Below are 19,450 nucleotides of genomic sequence, written 5' to 3' on the forward strand. Positions count from 1 at the left end.
ACCATTCTGTTTTGTACATCTTTCTTCAGCCATAGCTAAGGAGGTATGCAACAACAAAGCTCTGCTGTGGTCAGACGGCATCTGTCCTTTTAATAATCCTGGTTTTATAACTACACATCAAAGCGTTAAAGGCTAACATAATTGAGTTAACGAGTGTGTTTGGTATGTAACCTGATCCCTTTTCCCTGTTAGGACTGTGGTCACAGTGTGTTGACCACAGATAGAGACAAACAGAGAGAGAGAGAAGGAGTGAGAAGGCCCTAAAGCCTTGCAACAACTGTAGATTCATGCTGTGGGTCTGGCAAGCTCCACAGCACTCTGGGCCAGCACCAAGCTAATGAAAAAACAACACAAGGGTAATGCTGGTGTGGAGTTGGGATCGCAGCACCGCGCACACGGCACAACTGCCCCGGTCAGCACTGGCACTGGCCGCAGCGCCAGTTGTCACGGCCTTAATCCTGCCTGCTGAATGACCTCATCATTGCCTGCCTGCCTTGCTCAAATAGCTGCTGTGACTCGTTACAGCAGCAGCAATAGAATGACCTCACCGACTCAACACACTCACACAATCACATGCAAAGTAGGCTAATAGGCTGGTGTAATATCCAAAACATGCAAAACCAGAATAGATTAGACTTCTTTTTTCTTTTCTTTTCTTTTTTAGATCATTTTAATGTTCAGCGTGAGAGTTCGACCTCCAGCTGATAAAGTGGAGGTGAATTCGTTTTATTTTGAGTATTTGGGGTAAAATTTATTCATTGTTTTTTATCATTCAATTTAAGCCCATAATAAAGTTTTGGCAGTAAGAAATGTGAACTCATTGAACTAGTAAATGAAACAGGATGAATACATGTTTTTTTAAAGATTAGCGATAAAGTGTTGTGAACAAGCGTTTGCCCCCTTCCTTCTTATTTTTCCATTTTTGTCACAGACCATCAACTACATTTTATTAGACAAAGATAACCCTGAGAAAATTGAAAATGCACTTTTTAAATGATGATCTTATTTATTTAGAGAAAAACTTTATTCAAGCCTACCTGGCTCTATGTCAGGTAGAAACACATGATGCAAAACACACTCTCCTCTGCAGAATTGTTTTAACTCGGCCACATTGGAGAGATTTTGAGCATGAACAGTCTGTTTAAGGTCATGCCAAAGCATCTCAATTGGATTTAAGTCCAGACTTTGACTTGGCCGGACCAAAACCTTCATTTTGTTTAGCTTTTTTTTTTCAGTTAGCAATTGAGAGACAGACTTGCTGGTGTGTTTCAGCTTATTGTGCTGCTGTACGTCCTGACATTCTCCTTCAGGTACAATTCTTGGTAGAGAGCAGAATTCATGGTTCATCCATTTGGGCAAGTTCAGTCCAGGTGCTAAAGCAGCAAAGCAGCCCCAGACCATCACACTACCACCACCATGTTTGACTGCTTGACTATCGGTGCGATGCCATTTTTATGAAATGTGAGATGGGTTGCTTTTTGAGATCTTTTAGGCTACTTTGCTTTCTCAAACAGGTTCTATTTAAGCAGTTTGTTAATTCAACAGGTCTGGCAGCAATCAAGTCTGAGTGCTGCTAGTGAAACTGAATGCACCTTTTCAAAAAGAATGGAGCTAATCACAGGTAAATCATGATTTAACAACAGGGGGCAGTCACTTTTTCACACGGGGCCAGGTAAGTTTGGATAGTTTGCTCCCTTGAAAAATGAAATCATCATTTATGAACTGCATTTTTGATTTAATCTGGTTATCCTGGTCTAATTGTAAAAGTATCTGATGATCTGATATATGGGCAAAAAAATAAGATAAAATAGGACAATCAGAATCATGGCAAATACTTTTTCACAGCACTCTATACTTGTGCAAACTTTTCCTTGAACGTCCTTGAAAGTGACAAATACGACAAAACACATGATGCAAGTTTACATTTACTGCAATCGTATTAAATAAGATCCTGTCCTGCACATACAGCCCAAATTATCATGAACATAGCTATTAACAGACATAAACACAGATGTACCTGCTGTCCATGAACATATATCCACACACAGACACACTTGTCTGTGATGAAAATAAAGAGACACTTGCTCTGTTGGCACCTCCTCCAATCACACAGGCCGCCTCCACTCCTTCATCCCAGCTGTCACAACTGCAAAAACTCTACAAATACACACGCGCACTCTTGCATATTCACACTCACCCACACACACCACTTTTCCTGCTCACACCTTTTCCCGCTCACCATGGCTCTCTCCAGTTGGTGCTCGTGTGCCCACTCTCAGCTGCAGCTTGTATGTAAAGTTTATGTTTGTGTGCATGCGCCGTGTCTTTTATTGACGTGGTTCCAGCTGCGTGCAGACACGAAGAACCCACCTCTGCTCCTGAAGCAGTAGAGTGGACAAAGAGTTGCCGCCTTGAAGCTGTGAAAAATTACAGCCACCTAAAAGTCAGTCTGCTCTGTGTCTGAGAGAGGGGAAAGTATTGAAATGGCATCGGGTAATTTTGCATCTCCTTGTTGTGAATCTCTGCTTTTTCTCTGCTTTACACACCCTTATATTTTTGCTCCATGTGTCCAACCTGATACAGCTCACCTACTGAGTTAATTTTGGGCGACTGGATCTTATGATTAGTGCGTGTGAAATCACTCCTGTGCTTACTATGCATGTTTTCGTCTGTGTGTGTGTGAGAGTGAGTAAGTGCAACAACAAATGCTTCCTGTTTGACAGCAACACCATGTGCAAGGTCATAAATCTGATCACCAGAGCAGCAGATACAGTGACAGTGTTGCTCGCAGGAAGCACCCTGGATTAGCAAGGATTTATGGGTGGACTTTGGATAACACAACCCATCACTTGTGAATGCACCCAGTATCCTGTTTCTTAAGATGGCTGGGATTTTTGCAAGTGAAAAGAAAAGTGTCTTGATACTTCAATCCACGAAAATAGAAAATGCTCAGACTGAATTCAGCTTTAGTAATTATCTGCAATTGAATAGGGGAACTGAAATAAGGAGCAGATATCTGGGAGGGGAGTTGGGCCTCTGTTAGTGATTATTGCCCATGTGGAGTTTTTTCCATTTTGGTACCCTGGCTCAGACTCTTATGTCTGGATCTTTTAAAGGGTCCAGTGAGGTTTGGGCATGTCTGATTTTCAACACTTCAGATTAAACTTTTCTACAGCTCCCTGAGGCCTTACTAATGCAGACCCCCTGTTGACTTGCAGCAAAATTGAAAAAGAAAAAAACACAACTGTGAAAACTAGAGGTGGAAATTGCATGTGTGACACTGGGATGATGTGGTGACGTCTTTGGAAAGGTAATAATTATCGTTGTCACCTTCGTTTTTTATGATGCCAAGGAAAGAGAATTAAAACATTTTCAGGATGACAGGTTTGAAGCGGATGCTTGGCTTAATTTGTTTAGCACATTAAAAGAATTGAGGCATTGAAGGACATGATTGTGCCATGGCAATTTCAAGCAGCCTTAGCACATTGTTTCTGCAAAGCACCGTTTCTTTGCAATTTCTCAGCTAAAGTACACAAAGGTTTATAAGTAGAGAAAAGTTAACAAAATGACCTTACGGCTGCAAAGAAACTGCATTAAAATTCAACTGAAATATCAGGATTTCACATTAGATATTCATGGTGTTAGTCAGACTATCCATCTAAAATATTTTCATTTGTAGTGAACCGGGCCAGAATCAGCCCGCCAAAGGCTGTCAAAGTGAAGAAGGGCATGAATTTTAGACTTTTAACTGTATTTTCAAAGGTTTTACAATTTTTTCTACTGATAAAACTAAAACCATTCATGTCACACCAAAGTAAATAACTAATAGATAAACAATGAAATAGCAGAAGGTTCCTGTTTTCTATAATATTATCTAATAAAGAAATGTGTGATTTTTAGAAACAAAGACAAAAAGAGGACATCAACACATCTGTATAATTGCCGGACAGTCAGCACAAATAGATAGTAGAACTTTTTTTTTTTTTTACAGTTTAGGCCCAAAGCAGCATTTCTTTCTCATGTAGAAAAACTGAGGTGTACTCCTGAAATTGCACTTGTTTTTTATTTTAGAATATGTCTAAACTTATTTGCACTGACATAAAGAGGAGTTTCTCTGACCGTTACAATGCTTTACTCTGTTGGGAAACCTCAGGTCTGTCCTTGGTAATATGCTAACACACACACACATAATTATTGCAAACAGTCACAACAGCACTCCCTGATGGCCGGAGCCTCCGCCCTCCTCCAGAAGGGCAATTCACTCCCCCACACAGTGCCCAAACCATTAACCCAGCCTCACTTCAAAACATGATATGCCAGAACAAGCCTGATCCACAGAGGCTGACACCCCAAAACCCAGGCAGGACCCAAGTGATAAACTTCCAGCTTACTGGTTCCAGAAACCACAGGACATCCTCAGTCGTCCCTGTCCATACTCCAGTGGAACAAAGCTGTTTTCCTGGCATGTAGAAGCGCTCCTGATAGGTGATTTTAATATTGTGGTTTAATGGTCTATGAATTTGAATTTATTTTTGAAAATCAGACAAAAGTGTCTTCAATATTTTTTTTAAGAAATCAGAAAAAGAGTCCTAAAATACTGACAGCTAATGGAAACCTGGAACACAGAAAGGATTCATAAGTAATAAATGAAAAAGGTTGGGGAACATCGCTACATAACGGTGTCAAAATAATCCAATAATACCTCTTTTTAATGTGTGTGTCCTGTAAGTTTAAAGCTGTTTCCCTCACTAACTTATAACATGTGGCAAATGTCATGGAGTAAAAAGCAGGATAAGACTTATGGAATTATAGTTGAAGTAAAGCATTCCTTGAGTATTTAAATATCTATAATAAAAACTGTTCTGTTCATATTATACTTTTTTTTAAATGTTTTTTATTCAAATATATTTGATATAACCACATACAAACAACTAGCACCCACCCATACTTTTCTCTGAGACACACATATACACTCAGTGTGTTTTTCTCATTTAAGTTGCCTCGGGGAGCGAATAAGTGCCAGGCGGTACCAGTCCACTGTCGGCTGCTCTCGCCAAGGCCTGACAAACAGGGGTTCGGGCTGGCAAGATGCCCCCTGCCCCCTCTTGCAGCACTCAGGCCACAGGCAGCTGACAGAAGAAGCAGCCAAAAGATCAACAGTTGCTGTGACTTTGGTTGAGCGACTGGCCAGGCTGCTGCACGCCACCCAGCACACACTCAGGGCACCTGACCCTGAGTAAACTGACAAATGCCAAACATTTGGGTGTGCCTGCAGAGTGATGTGACCCTGAGGGTTCGATGACCTTACTGCACCAGGTACCCAGACACATACAAAACTACAGGTATTATTTTAACACTTTTTCCCCCCTTTTTTGTCTGTCTTTCAAGCTCTCGACCAGCTATATTCCACTTGCAATCTCCCACACAGTAATCATCATGGAGCAAATCTAATGACCCTTGCACCAGGGAAAGCGTGCTGTAATTTGTGCCTGATTACCATGTTTATGTGACTGGATGCTGTTTTACAGTGCGCGATACTTAAACAAGTGCTTGAAATTAACGTCTGGTTTGTTACTTTCAGCAAAGAAAAAATACACTCGCTTCATTAGGTTTCTCTGAACTGCCTCCACATTTTGTATTCATGGGCCTTGGCACAGAAACTCATAAACATGCACAAGCATATGGCACCCTAACTATACATTACAGCCTCTCGATGTAAAGTACAGTCGTTAGACATATTTAACTTATCTTGACAAGGATGTTAATTTTCCTGAAAGCAGGGATGGATTCCAGTGACCTTCCCTATCGACGTCCCTAATTCCCTCCAAAATGCCCAGCTGTTGCCACAGCAGACAGCTGCTTTGGGGGCAGAAGGAATCTCAGCTGTTGAAGGGAGCTGTGCAAAAAGGTTGGTGGATTTTCGGGTTTGTATTCCCCCCAAATCCACTTACTGCCCTGCATGAAGCTGGGTGGAAAAATGCTGACAGACAGCAAACTGAGGGACGGAAAGCAGAGGCTACAGCTGTCCGTGTGTTTACAACCAAACTACCCTGTTTCTACCCCCAGCTCAAAAACGACTGACTTTTGAGTTGGGGGTCAAATTAAGAGACATCCCCAAATAATCTGTGGGATATAATTTGGCTTGATGGGAAATTCAGTGTTGGGGATTCAAAAATAAAGAAAGGAAGAGATTAATTTGCCATTTTAGCAGCAAAAGTTTACTACAGTTATGTCAAAACCACTTAGGGATCAGCTAAATTCCAAATGCAGTGATTTCAATACACTGATCCCTCTATACATGTGACTCAAAACCTGTTTAATGCTCTGTTGTTTCTTTCTGGGTTGATTTTCAGTTGTAACTTGCATATCTAAAATGTGACTTCCTCTGTGGAAAATTCAGCCTGATATTACAATTACGGACGCACACTGAAAAGCTGAGGGGATAATGAGAGCTCACTTTGACTCCCTGATGTGGGCATCAAATAATGTCTCTGGGCTATGATTGCCATTAATAGACTAATGAGCCTGGACAGTCTGGAAAATGAACGGAAAGAAAACTGCTGCGGAAGTCATGCTGCGGAAGGAAAAACTATTATATGAATTAGAAAGGGCATGGGTTAGTTCAGAGAGGATCAAGTGACCATCATTTACCATTCTTGATTATGGAGGCAACTGAAAAACCTACTGTAGTTTGGACAGAAGCAACCAGTAGTACTGATATATAAGCCAGACTCATGCAACAGTAGCACCTCTTTTTATTTTACTCCTAATAGTGATCTAATATAGTCGTTTCTCAATTTCTAAAACTCACACATTTAAATCAATCATATTCATTTTCTAGAAATCAAAGTATAAAGTGCAACTGTAGGTCTGAGTTTTAAGCTCTATGACTTTGTTTCTTATTGCTATACCGCCCTCTTGCGGCGCAATGTTGAAATCACAAGACAAGAACGTTCCACAGGTGGCCGAAGCGTTTCAGCTGTTTTTCTTTTGATTATTCATGTATAAGAGAACCTTTTAAAATTATTTGTACTGACCTGCAGCCACACGCCATGTATACAGAGAGAGAGAGAGAGAGAAAGGGAGAGAGAGAGAGAGAGAGATACATACATACCAAACAAACAAAAAAATCTAAGCTAATCATCAGTATAATACATGGAAATGTTGGCGCACTCACCTTAAAACGGCTTCTGTAACACAAAGTAGGGTAAGCTTATTACTAAAAAAGCAAAACTAGCTCCTTTAAAAGCAGTTCTGTTTTAAAGTATAATGCAAATTATTATGAGGCTTTACAACATATCACCTTTATTACATACAAATCAGACTGCTGACAGAGAAATATCTGAATGCTCTGTACTTTAGAACACACTGACCCAAAGTCCTGCAAATATCAAGGTTTCATTGAACGCAAAACTTCGTTTTTAGGTGGAAGAATTCCTTGCACACAAATCTGTAGCAAAGCTGTGCCGCTGATATTTTATTTTTTTATTTTTTGTTGTTGTTGTTGTTCCTTCTCTTCTTTTTCAGGACCACGGAGAGCGCCCCTGACCCCGTCGATTGGAGGTTATGCGTTTGGAAGTCACGTGATTGTGTTTAAACCTGAAAATCCCCCCTCCTCTCTAAATCGACTTCAGCTCTGCCCCCTTCGGCTTTGCCGTTACTACGCGCAGTGCTGAAGCTGCTGTCCTGGAAAGAGCAACCTATCAAGAGCAGGAAGCGGCAGATCAACAACGGAAGCGACAGCGATTTGCGACAAATTCACTCCTACTTTGAGTGGAAAGGTGTCGAGGAACATGCGTTTAACGCACAGGTGAAAAAAATCACCTGATTTAACTTCTTCGCTGCTCCAACTTTTCGGCCCTACCTTGCGCAGATTCCGGTTAGATTTGCTTTTTGTTTGTTTGATTCTGTTGAGAATAGTTTTTTTTAAGAAACAAACAAACTATAAAATCTTGAGACATGTCTCGCAAGAAGGCAGTCAAAGGCAAAGCAGCGACCAGCAGCCCGTCCGCGGGCAGCCCCTCCGGGAAAGGGACCGGGAAATCTGCGAGAGGAAGCCCGGGCATCGTTCAGATGAATGGTGTAGTCCATCCCAGCAGACCGTCCATCAGCAACAGCAGCGAGTTTTATGACATCGCTTTCAAGGTAAAGGTGTCCGCCGATGTTACTCAGTCAACCCAAGTCACGCAAAAGTCGACTGTGTTGGAGGACTTTGCATGAAAACATGAAAGGGTGCGGTGGGGTGTAATTTGCGAAATAACACACCCACGAAGGTCAAAAACTAAATATCGAGCAAATGATATGCATGCTTTTGTGTATGTGTGTGTATTTTAGGCACGATATACCCGATTGTAGTCTACTTTATCCCTGCTGCTGCCGTTGTCCTGCCCAGCTTTCATTGTCTTCCGTTTTACCACCACCTTTATCATTTAAACAGCAGCGAACCCGCGACAGCAGCTGTGTCAATAAACAATCGATAACCCAGAGAAGGGGCGCATCGCACTACAACAGCCAACCAACAAATCATTTGCTCCTTCCGTGCAACCGGTTAATAGCACGTTTTCCTCAGAAGCAGGTTGAGTTGTTGGTGTACACAACCTAATGTGAGGGTACTGGGTGTGAGCTGCCACTTCACCTCAACACAAACACAGATTTACACCCACAGATTCCCTGTGTGTACTCCCAGCGTAGCTTCAAGGGGCCCTTGCCACCTACTCCGTGTTTTTGAAGCAGCTGTTTGATGTGAGAGGAGAGATGGCTTTGTGTTGCTTTTTTTCCATTTGAAAGAATGGATTGTTCCATGTAAGCCACTTAAATGAAGGGCTTCTACTTCCATATTTTCAAAAGGTTGGATTAACCTGTTTCAGTTTGGGCTCAGATTTCTACTGGTGAAAATCTCTACTGCCTGGCTTTTCTTCAGTAGCATGATATGCTGCCACACTGATTTCCTACAGCTCTGACAAGTGCTTTCGAAATTCTCTCTAATCCTTCTCTTTTGATTTCTTTTGATAATTCAGCACTGGATTATAGTCCAACCTGTAGATTCAAGGTTAGCAGCAGGCTTTTGAGAGATTGCACTGTACCTCTATCTGATCGTGCTCTAAAAAGTGTCATTTGTCGGGCATTTTGCCATGTTCCATGTATTATGGCTCTCTGTGGTCAATAATCACATTAAATATAAGAGAGACAGAGAATCCAAGCACCTTCTCTTGCACACTCCTTCAAAGGTCTGAATATGGGTGAGGCTTCTGAGGGAGGGGTCATAAAAGAAACAAGATTTTTAGAGATAAAAAGAAGTGGGAGCAACTCCTTTTTTAAATTCTCCTTCCTGGTTCTTTCGTGTCCTCTCTGCTTCCTCTCTACGGACCCAGGAGGCGCTTTTAATTTCCATACTCCAGGTCCCAAAGTGCCTCAGCTAAACTGATAATAGTAATCACATAAAACCTTTAACCTAATCACAGCTCTGAATAAAAAGAGAAATGTACAGCTCGCTTTTCTGCAATAAAGTTAGCCGCGTACGAATACATCATGCACTTACAGAAAGGCTTTAAGGACATCAACTGGCCGCAGCAAGGAGTCACACATTCATCCACGTACACCTTCTTCCGTGGCCAAGCACCAGAATACCAGGACCGATTTAGCCGAATGATTCAGATGCGGCGATGACAAACAATCAGACGCTGATAGTTAATTAAACAAATGAGCAACAGCTCCCTCCTGTTCATGCTAATTATTTCAGTTATTTCTGGCATTTACTTTTTTGGGGGGGGGGGGGGATCATATCCCTCGCATGCCTCTAACTCACTCCTGCTGGAATACCTGTGCAGGTGATGCTGGTTGGAGATTCTGGTGTGGGGAAAACTTGTCTTCTGGTCCGATTCAAAGACGGAGCTTTCCTGGCCGGCAGCTTCATCTCCACTGTGGGCATCGACTTTAGGGTGAGTTTAAATCACGAGAGCCAAACAAAAACAAACATAAACCAATTCCCTGCACACATGCACTTTCATACACACTTTCAGATTGTGTTGTTTCTAAATGGGGCCATATTCTAATGGGATTTTCTTTTTAAAGCTATTTAGTCACTTTACATGTCCCAGAACTCTGACTATCTCCTGTGTGAGATGTCTCACAAGATAAGATATTGATTTCTTAAATTAGTTCGACATGCTTTAGTTTTTTAGTCTCCCTAGGCAATCACAGTGCCTATCATGTGCCAGTTTCATGGTCCCGCATGGGCAACTATAGAGAAATTTATCCATGTCTTCATTTGATCACATTCAGGTGTCTATGCATGTGACAGAAACAGGTGTTCACTTAGGTGATACTGAGAATCATATTTGCAAAAATGTGCTACTTTTAATCATTAAGTCATAAAATGCGTTGTTCAGTTTGATGCACATAGATTAAAATAAAAGTAGAAACAGCTATATCTTTTTGCTGTATATTCCTTTTCTTGATAGAATCAGGCAGATACAGTTGTGGTCCGTTTACATACACTTGTTATCAGAATGATTGTTGTAATAATTTTGGGTGCTTTTAAAAGATTTGAACTGTTCTTTTTCCAGGATGCAATAATTATGCAGCACACATCTTTAATTACTTTTTTTAAAAAAACAAGAATTGGGTGTGCAATTTGAAATTTTGGGGGGGCTTTTCTCTTCTCCACACACATTTTAAAGTATACATACAGGCTTAAATACACACACTTACTAATTGATGCTGAAGGCAATAAAACGTTTTTTAACTTGACAAGGCCAAGGCTTATTAACATCATCGGTGATCATGATTGACTGCAACTGGTAGGTTCTCTTTGCCAGCATAAAAGGATTTGTTTGACAGAATTTATTGGACTGATGTACTCAGAACAATGGGGAAAGTCCAAGCAACTCAGTGAAGAGCTAAGAAGGAGAATTCTAGCTTTACTTTTGGTCACAATGACGAGATGTATGTTTAAAAGATGATAAAAGTGAGGCTTTCGCCAGCTGTCAAGCAAGGTGGTGGCACTGGATCATTGCACAAGGTGTATGGAATAACGAAAAAAGAGAACTACCTCCAAATTCTTCAATTTCACTTCAAATCAACAGCTAGACAGTTGAAACTTGAGACGATCAATAAGATTATTGAATGGCCATCCTAAAGCTCTGACCTCAACCCTACAGAAACTGAATTTGTGGACTACGCTAAAAATCCAGGTCTGTGATGAGAAACTAATTGATTGAAATTGCCTCTACCATTTCTGTCAAGAAGAACATTCATGCCCATGATGAGTGACTGCAAATCAGTTCAAACTCCACATGTAACTGAGAATAACGTAAAAATAAATCTTTACATGTTCATGCTGAGATATTTTTTGCTTGTTTTTGACTAATTAGGTTCACTGGCGATAGTTCAGCAACATGGCTGGGTACAAAAAGCAGTTGTAGGAAAGTTTGGTAAGGTTTGCCGTTGTGTTAAATGTACCCCAAAGCACTTTACACATCCAGTCATCCACCCATTCACACACTGGTGATGGCAAGCTACATTGTAGCCACAGCCACCCTGGGGCGCACTGACAGAGGCGAGGCTGCCGGACACTGGCGCCACCGGGCCCTCTGACCACCACCAGTAGGCAATGGGTGAAGCGTCTTGCCCAAGGACACAACGACTGAAACTGTCCAAGCCGGGGCTCGAACCGGCAACCTTCCGATTACAAGGCGAACTCCCAACTCTTGAGCCACGATCGCCCCAGTTTAAAGAGTAAACTGAAATTTGTCGGAGAATTGAGATGTGATTAATGTGACTGCAAGTCATCACTACATCTACAAATTCTTTACCATAGAAAGACACAAATTTATATACTGTAAGCACTTTCCCCAGAAAGTAGTGTCATCAATACTATACTACTGTAAGCACTTTTTTTTTCTTTATTATAAGCATGTGCACACACTGCTGATCTACTTGTAGCAGCTGTGTTGCTTTCAGTCTGTATTATGTGTTTAATCTCTTCATATTTCTCTAAAATTAAAGCTTTTTAGTTTTAGCTTGCTTTGTAAAATCACCGACATGATTTAAATGTAATTCTGTTTTTGTCACAGGTTGCACGGCTTCCCAACTTTTTTGGGGGAACAGGATTATAATATTACATAAATGTACAGTAGTCTAGTAATTTATGTTTGTGTGTGTCTGTGTGTCCCTGTGTGTGGTAAACTAAATATCCAACCATTGTATAGTCCCGTGTGGGCTGGACGAGTTTGTGGGTGGGTGAGCGGTTGAATTATTTACTTATGCAATGTCTCTTATGACACTTATAGCACCGTAATGCTGATGCACATTTAGGCCTCTCCAAGTACAGAGGAGGCCTCTGTCTGCTACATTTAATGCTAATGGAGGAAAAAGAACCGGACGCATAAAGTTTAGCACTTACTCAGCTCTTTTGCCTTATTGACTTATTATTTAATCGCAGTGTAGCACAGAGCTGTATTACGTGAATAAAGATCTCTCGTCAAAGCTCCCTTTGTTTTCTGCATGGTTTCGCATTAAGCAGTTCAGTTCTTGAAACAGATCGCCCAGGACTCATGAGGATCGTCTGCAGTTCTATTTCTCTTATTATATTTTGTTGGGGTTTTTAAAAATTTACGTTTAAAACAGATCACCGAATGATTATAATTACATAATCTCTTAAAACTGGACACGGATATCTATGTAAACATGAATGTGAACTTGTTTAAACAGTGACAACAGTGAGCGGCTTATCTGTTTGTTTTTAAGACAAAAAGACCAGGGCTTTGTTGAGTTGGAGGGAAAACTTGAAGGTCTGTGGTGTTTGTCTTTCCATGGAGAATACACAGAGAAAGGAAGAAGGATGGGGAGTGATTCTTATTTTTAGGACAGACAGTTTTGATCCCCTTTAGTTGGTGGGAAAGAGAGGCAATTTGCTTCGTATGGGGATTTGATCCAGTTCTCACTTCAAAGCTCTCCAGCAAGACGCAATGTTTTCCTTTCCCCTCTTGTTTATTGCATTCTCATCTCATTTAAACCTCAACATGTTCTCGGGATTAGAGTTGCACTAGTACACAGTTTGGCTTAAGATACAGTGAGTGTGAATGCAAAATGTGCTGCATCTCTGCATTTGTGTTTCGCTTCAAAAATGCATGCAGGATGCTTATAAAGGATTAAATTGCAGATAAGAGTGGAAGGTTAGACCGTACCTTGCTTACTGTCATAACACAAATGGGAAGCAGACATAGCTCTCTATTCCACACTCATGGCGATGATATGATATCAACCCTACCAGGTTAATAGGGTGAATTCAAGTCTCTAGCTGCCTAATGAATCACACCAAGAAATGTTTGTGTCGCAGATTTATCACTGGATCCAGAAATGCGTAATTCTGTCTTTCAAATTCGTTTCTACTTTCACATCACTGTTTTGCACATGTAAAAATTTTTAGGAACTAAAATTTTAACCAGAGAAGTTCAGTTTTCAGGGTAATGAACTGTGTCTCTTGTTATAGTTCAATTGAAATTGAAAATTTGCATAAAAGTGGGACAAGTGATCATCTTCAGAGTCAGTGTGTTGACAGTTAATACAAGTGCTAATGGATCGGGACTTTGCAGGTATTAGTGTGTGTAAATAATTTGTTACACGAGCAAAAATAAATTATGACAGATATTAAATGATTGTTTTCAGAAATTACACGAAATAAATTTTGATATTTCACTTTCATACACTGTGTTGCTAAAAGTTTTTGTCTACTGTCTGATGTCAGCCCACCCTTTGCTGAAACAGCTTCAACTCTTCTGGGAAGTCTTCTATCAGGTTGTGGTTAGGACTAAACTGTAAAGGCCACTCAAGTTCTTTCAAACTAAACTCATTCATTCATGTCTTTATGGACCTTGCTTTGCGCACTGGTGCGAACATGTTGGAATAGGAAGAGCTCATCCCCAAACTGTTAGCACAAAGTTGGGAGCATGAAATTTTCCAAAATGTCGTGGTATGCTGAAGCATAGGAGTTCCTTTCACTTGAACTAAGAGGCTAAGATGAACTCCTGAGACACGACCGCACCACAATCCCCCCTGCATCAATCTTTACATTTGGCACAATGCAGTGAGACAGCACAGTTCTCCTGGCAACCTCCAAACTCAGACTCGTCCATCAGATGGCCAGACAGAGACGCGTTATTCGCCACTTCAGAGAATACGTCTCCGCTGCTCTAGAGTCCAGTGCCGGCATGCTTTCTAGCACTGCATCTGACATTTTGCAGTGTATTTTATGACGTAAGGTTTGGACACAGCTGCTCAGCCATAGAAACCCTTTCCATGAAGCTCTCTACACACTGTTCTTGAGCTAACCTGAAGGTCACATGACGTTTGGAGGTCTGTAATGATTGACTTTGCGCATCAGCATCCCCTGACCCCCGCTCTACCACTTCCTCACTGAGTTGCTATTGTTTCCTATCGATTCCACTTTGTTACAATGCCACTAACAGTTGACTGTGGAATATTTATAAATTTCTCAATGAGAAATTTCACGATTGGACTTGTTACACAATGGCTTTCTAACACAGTACCGCTGAGTGACACATTCTTTCACAAATGTTTGTAGAACCAGTGTGCATGCCTAGGTGCTTGTTTTTATACACCTGTGGCCACGGAAGTTACTAGAATGACTGGAATGGGTGAGTGACAGCTTTTTACAATATAGTGTATGTTTGTGATTTACACATTTGCCTAACAAGCAAATGATTCCTGGTTTGATCCTGTGAGAAATTTTGGTGTCGCATCAGAAAGGGCATTTGGCATTAAAATCTGCCAAATTAAACAGTCTACCTAACAAGAGGCAAAGCAACTAAGGAAAAAAAATCACAGCATAATGACTGGAATATTATTACAAAAAGTTAAAACAATGGACAAACAAAAAAACAGCAAGGTTTTTGTTTCAAATTCTTCTGGAGACGTCTCATCTTTTTCAACTCTTTTATCAATCTCCCTCTGCGCCATCTGTGAAAATCTACTGTCCTGCATTGTTATATCGCTGAAAAGCATGTGAAGCTCCTCTTGGTTGTGACTTGAGCCCAACTAGAATGGCCATGTGCATGTAATATGCCAATATTAGGAGGTGCACAACACCAAAGTACAGAGGAAAGCATGCACTGTGCACAAGGATAACAGAAGTGAGCATAAACTACCTGTATTAGTATTAAGTCCATCAATCTATCACCAAACAGTATTTAGCATGTCAGCCTGTACGTCTCTGTCTGTTGCAATGAGATTTTCATGCACTGAGAAACCAATATCAACTGTAATTGTTCACATCCATCATACATTAAGTTTCCTTCATTTTCCTGTCACTTCCCTCCCTGGCATCCCGTTTGGCATTTCATGCATATTCTTGCTAAAAAATAATGTTTTGTTTATCCTTTTAAATGCTGGAGCCTGAAGGGATGCATTTTTTTCAGGTTTAACTCAATCCCACAGTTCCAAATAGCAACAGGGAATTTATCTGAATTTAATTCAGTTTTATTTTTATAATGCCAATTTACAACAACAGTTGCCTCAAGGAGCTTTATATTGCAAGGTAAAATCCCTACAATATTAGAGAGAGATCCCCAACAATCAGATAATCCACTATGAGCAAGGACTTGGCAACTGTGGGAAGGAAAAACTCTTTTAACCGGAAGAGCCCACTGCCTTATCGGGCTCAAGAATGGGCAACCATCTGCTGCGACCAGCTGGGGGATAAGTGGAAATTATAAAAGCTAGAGAAAGAAAACAAAAGTTAACAAAATGTATTTATAGCTTAGATAAGAAATGTTGTCTGAATGAAGAAACAAAGGGAAATGATGCCAGAGAGAAAAAGAAACACAAAATGCTCAAAAAGAAGCCATTACTCCAACAAACCTTCCCTTTTATGCCTGTACTTGGAAAAACAACCTTTCCTGCTGCTTCTTTTTCACAGTGTATTTCATTTAAGGACAACAGAGAGAACGAATACTTCAGTCCTTCATTTGACAGAGTGGTTGAGAGAAGAGCATCACTTCTCACCTCTAGTAAGAGACAAGGGAGCTGCTCTCAGCTGTCAGTTATGTCTGCTGCACCCAAAGTGATAGATCTCTTATGCAACCACAGATTTCGCCTCGGCTGGGCAGTAGTTTCATTTTTCAGCATGTATTTCTATAGTAGTGAAATGAGATATGGGATGTTTATATGAAGTTTATATGGATATAGTTTAATGTTGTATTACCTAACCTGTTCTTCTGTAACTGTGTGCTTGTGTTTGTGTCCTCCCTCACATTCTCCGAACAGCCAGAGCCCAGTTGAAGAATTCATTATTATCTCAATATTTAAAGCTATATGTTGACTCAGTGTTACAGTAATATGTGTGGGAACAACACAGGTTCAGCGGCCATTGTTTGGACTATGTTGCTCTTATCCCCTTGCACTTACGGTGCTAGAATTAGACAAAAAGGGTTAAACATACTGAGCGGAAACACCTGATCAGTGAAATTGTCATTTTTAAGAAAATGTCTTAAAAAAAATGTCATAAGACCTATATTGCTTATAACTCCTGACTAACGTTTTCTCATTCAATGGGCTTAAAATTAATGTTTCTTTTTCAGTTTGTGGTGATCTGCAAATTGTGCTTTACAGTGTGTGTGTGAATTTATGAATCATCCTTACCGACTGATATGCATTACCACCCTTGACTTAAGTTCTTTCCCTGCTTCTGTCTGATCTCTGAACAAAATTTCCAGGGGGCTCATCTCGTACTGGCATGTGGGCTAACCAGTATACTGAAAGTTGCCCAGTGAGCTAGGAACAGATCATTTTAACTCTGGGGGTGGGGTCATATGGCCTTATGTCACTATATTTCAAAGAAACTTGCAATAATTATATAATTGATGATTTATATTTAAGGCGTCCTTATTGGAGATTGCAACTTGCAGGCATCAGCATCTATAAGTGAGCTGCTGTCACTGATGTCATATTACCTAATTTGAAGTGTGAATCTACTGAGGTGCCAGCAGCTGGAAGATTATAATGCAGTATTAGTGACGCATTATATACAGCTTAATGCTTTAGTTTAATAGTGACAAAGTTAATGTCAAATGTCATTTGGATCCCCCCTCTCCATCCCCACACACTTGATTGTGACCACAGCTGGCAAATGCTCTAGCGATACTCGATGAGTTATTTGTTGACTTTTGGGGTATCACATCACCAGCTGCTAGCATCCCTTCTTCTTGTGCCTTTGTAGCCTTATTGTAGTTGCTGGTGTGCCTTTTTTCCTTTAAGTAATGAACAGTTGCAAAGAATGTTGCTTTGCTGGAGGTTTTTAAAGTAACCTCCTTTTTAGCTAGTAAATTGCCATTGGAGACTGACACCCAGCTCTCGCTCTCAGACATAGCTGGGCTTGGTCATTATTATGTATGCACGCAGATTTTTGTACAATACAACTTTATTTATATAGCACATTTAAAACAAAGTGCTTCACAACAAGGTTAAAACATAAATCAGCTGGTTCTAACATCGCATTTTTCTGCTCTGCTGGAGCACTTAAAGCACTTTAAAGAAGCAGTTTTTTGTCTGTCTGTCTGTCTGTCTGTCTTGCTCTACAGCTACCCCATATAATACTGGTATTTTAATTATACCAGTATTATCGTGGACTTTATGATATGGCACAGCCCTAATAAATATCTTTATTTCTGAGGATTAAATCAGTTACAACTGACTACAGCCCAGAACAGATGAAATATCACAACACAGTCTCAGTTCTCCCGTGTTCTAGTAGCGCTCTGTCTAGGAGTGGTCTATAAAATGTCCCTGACACATTTAAGAGACATGGATCACATCTTGAATACTAATTAATGTCTTCCTGCTTGTAGTCTGTATTGTACTTAAGACCTTTTATCAGTGCAGTGCAACTCTAGGCAAGATTCATTCATGCTCTTCAGCTACAATGGATGAGTCCATGGTTATCACTGCGTTATGGGATGCACAAATATTGTTGCAGTAGCCCTGTCCTGGTAAACACTTTAATGCTCTTGTCTAGTGGTGTGCGTGTGCGTGTAAGAGAGTCAACCATGTTTTTTTTGTGAGTCATAGAAAACCAACCTCTTTCTGAGCTGGATAAAAGAATGAAATGAATAATAGGTTGTGTTTTTGGTGGGGGGGGGGTTAAATAACACACAATGTTACATAATGCATTTACTATACTTCAAAATAACTAAAACACAAAGTACTGTCTTTGCCTTCGTAAAGCTGCTTTCAACCGCTTCCTTATTGACAGGGCGTGGCCGAAGCGGGTGGCTCTGCATGTTTGATTTGGCTGGTGTTTATGGCGGATGCTCAAGGAGGATCTCTCGCTTGTTACGCAAATATGTAAACCAGTACACTGTGGAGCCACCTGCCCCTTACTGTATACTAATCATTATTCTTATCTGTAAATGTTCTCTAATATCCTCCTCCACTATCTTTTCCGCTTGCCTACAGACGTCACCTGGCACTTTCTCATTTGTACTAATGAACCTCAGACTCACGTGTGTCAGGATTTTCATACCTCACTGATGACGGAGAAGTATGTAAACATCAAGCTTCCATTTTTAAGTGCAGCAGGCGTGATTCGCACATTCACCAGGGAACAACATTGATTCATATTTCACTTTCCGCTGATGTTATTTGTGGTAGTACTTAATATGTGCAACATATGGGGGTGGGGTCTATGATGCAGGCAAACTGCAGAGACTTCCTACTACTGTTATAACGACAACGAGAGGTAGGCTCACTTTTATCTAAGTTAATGTGGATAATGGAGACATTTTTGTAATTGAAGGACTTCTTACAAAAGCTGGTATAGTCATTATCTTACACTGTGTCCATTTACCTTCATTTATCTCATGGGAATTGCCCGGTTAATTTTACTGAATTAGTCATCAGCAACAATTTATTTATAATTTATCTTTTTTCATCTGTGAACAGAGCAGATGTTGAATAATTCAAAGAAGTCTAGTCTTATTATGAAGGCAGTGCTGAGGATTGTCTGTTAAAGTGTGTGCATTTACATGACAGTGAAGCGGGGTGTGTTCCTCCTGCCAATGCAGAAAGCACAGAGATATGACAGAGGCAGCGGCAGCACAGAGAGCTGAGAGAGAAGGTCAGTGGTGTTACAGAGGATTTGAATCAGCTGTAAATTATGTTGTCATAATGGCACAGGAACAAAACATATCAATGAGCATGAATATGTTACATAATGAGGATGAAATGTAATGATTAATAGGGATTAGAATATTTCTCTGTGCTTTAGTCATTTCGTCTGTGAAATGTCAGAAATATCTATATTTTAAAAAAGGACCTTGAATGAAATACACTGAAACCAAGTCTTATTCGTGTCTTAAAAGCGAGGAATTTTACCACGATGCAGAGGCCTGAACAGTACATGATTATTTTAAGTTGCTGCCATGGCTCAGACTTG

The 19,450-nt window shown here is 40.5% G+C and overlaps 1 protein-coding gene across 2 annotated transcripts in view; it reads left to right on the plus strand.

Annotated features, from left to right (window-relative positions):
• The first annotated feature begins 7,569 nt into the window (after window positions 1-7,569).
• LOC120745043 (ras-related protein Rab-26-like) overlaps window positions 7,570-19,450 on the plus strand; it is a 56,668-nt gene continuing 44,787 nt past the window's right edge. The window contains exons 1-2 of one of the 2 annotated variants that reach the window (XM_040049663.1): window positions 7,570-8,145; window positions 9,828-9,938. In XM_040049663.1, the coding sequence (XP_039905597.1) occupies window positions 7,960-8,145; window positions 9,828-9,938 (297 nt within the window). In that variant the 5' untranslated portion in view covers window positions 7,570-7,959. The remainder of the gene's footprint in view (window positions 8,146-9,827; window positions 9,939-19,450) is intronic. The other variant, XM_040049652.1, reaches the window with a different exon arrangement.

This window comes from Simochromis diagramma, unplaced genomic scaffold (assembly GCF_900408965.1).
Source record: "Simochromis diagramma unplaced genomic scaffold, fSimDia1.1 OVJJ01000321.1, whole genome shotgun sequence".
Lineage (NCBI taxonomy): Eukaryota > Metazoa > Chordata > Actinopteri > Cichliformes > Cichlidae > Simochromis > Simochromis diagramma.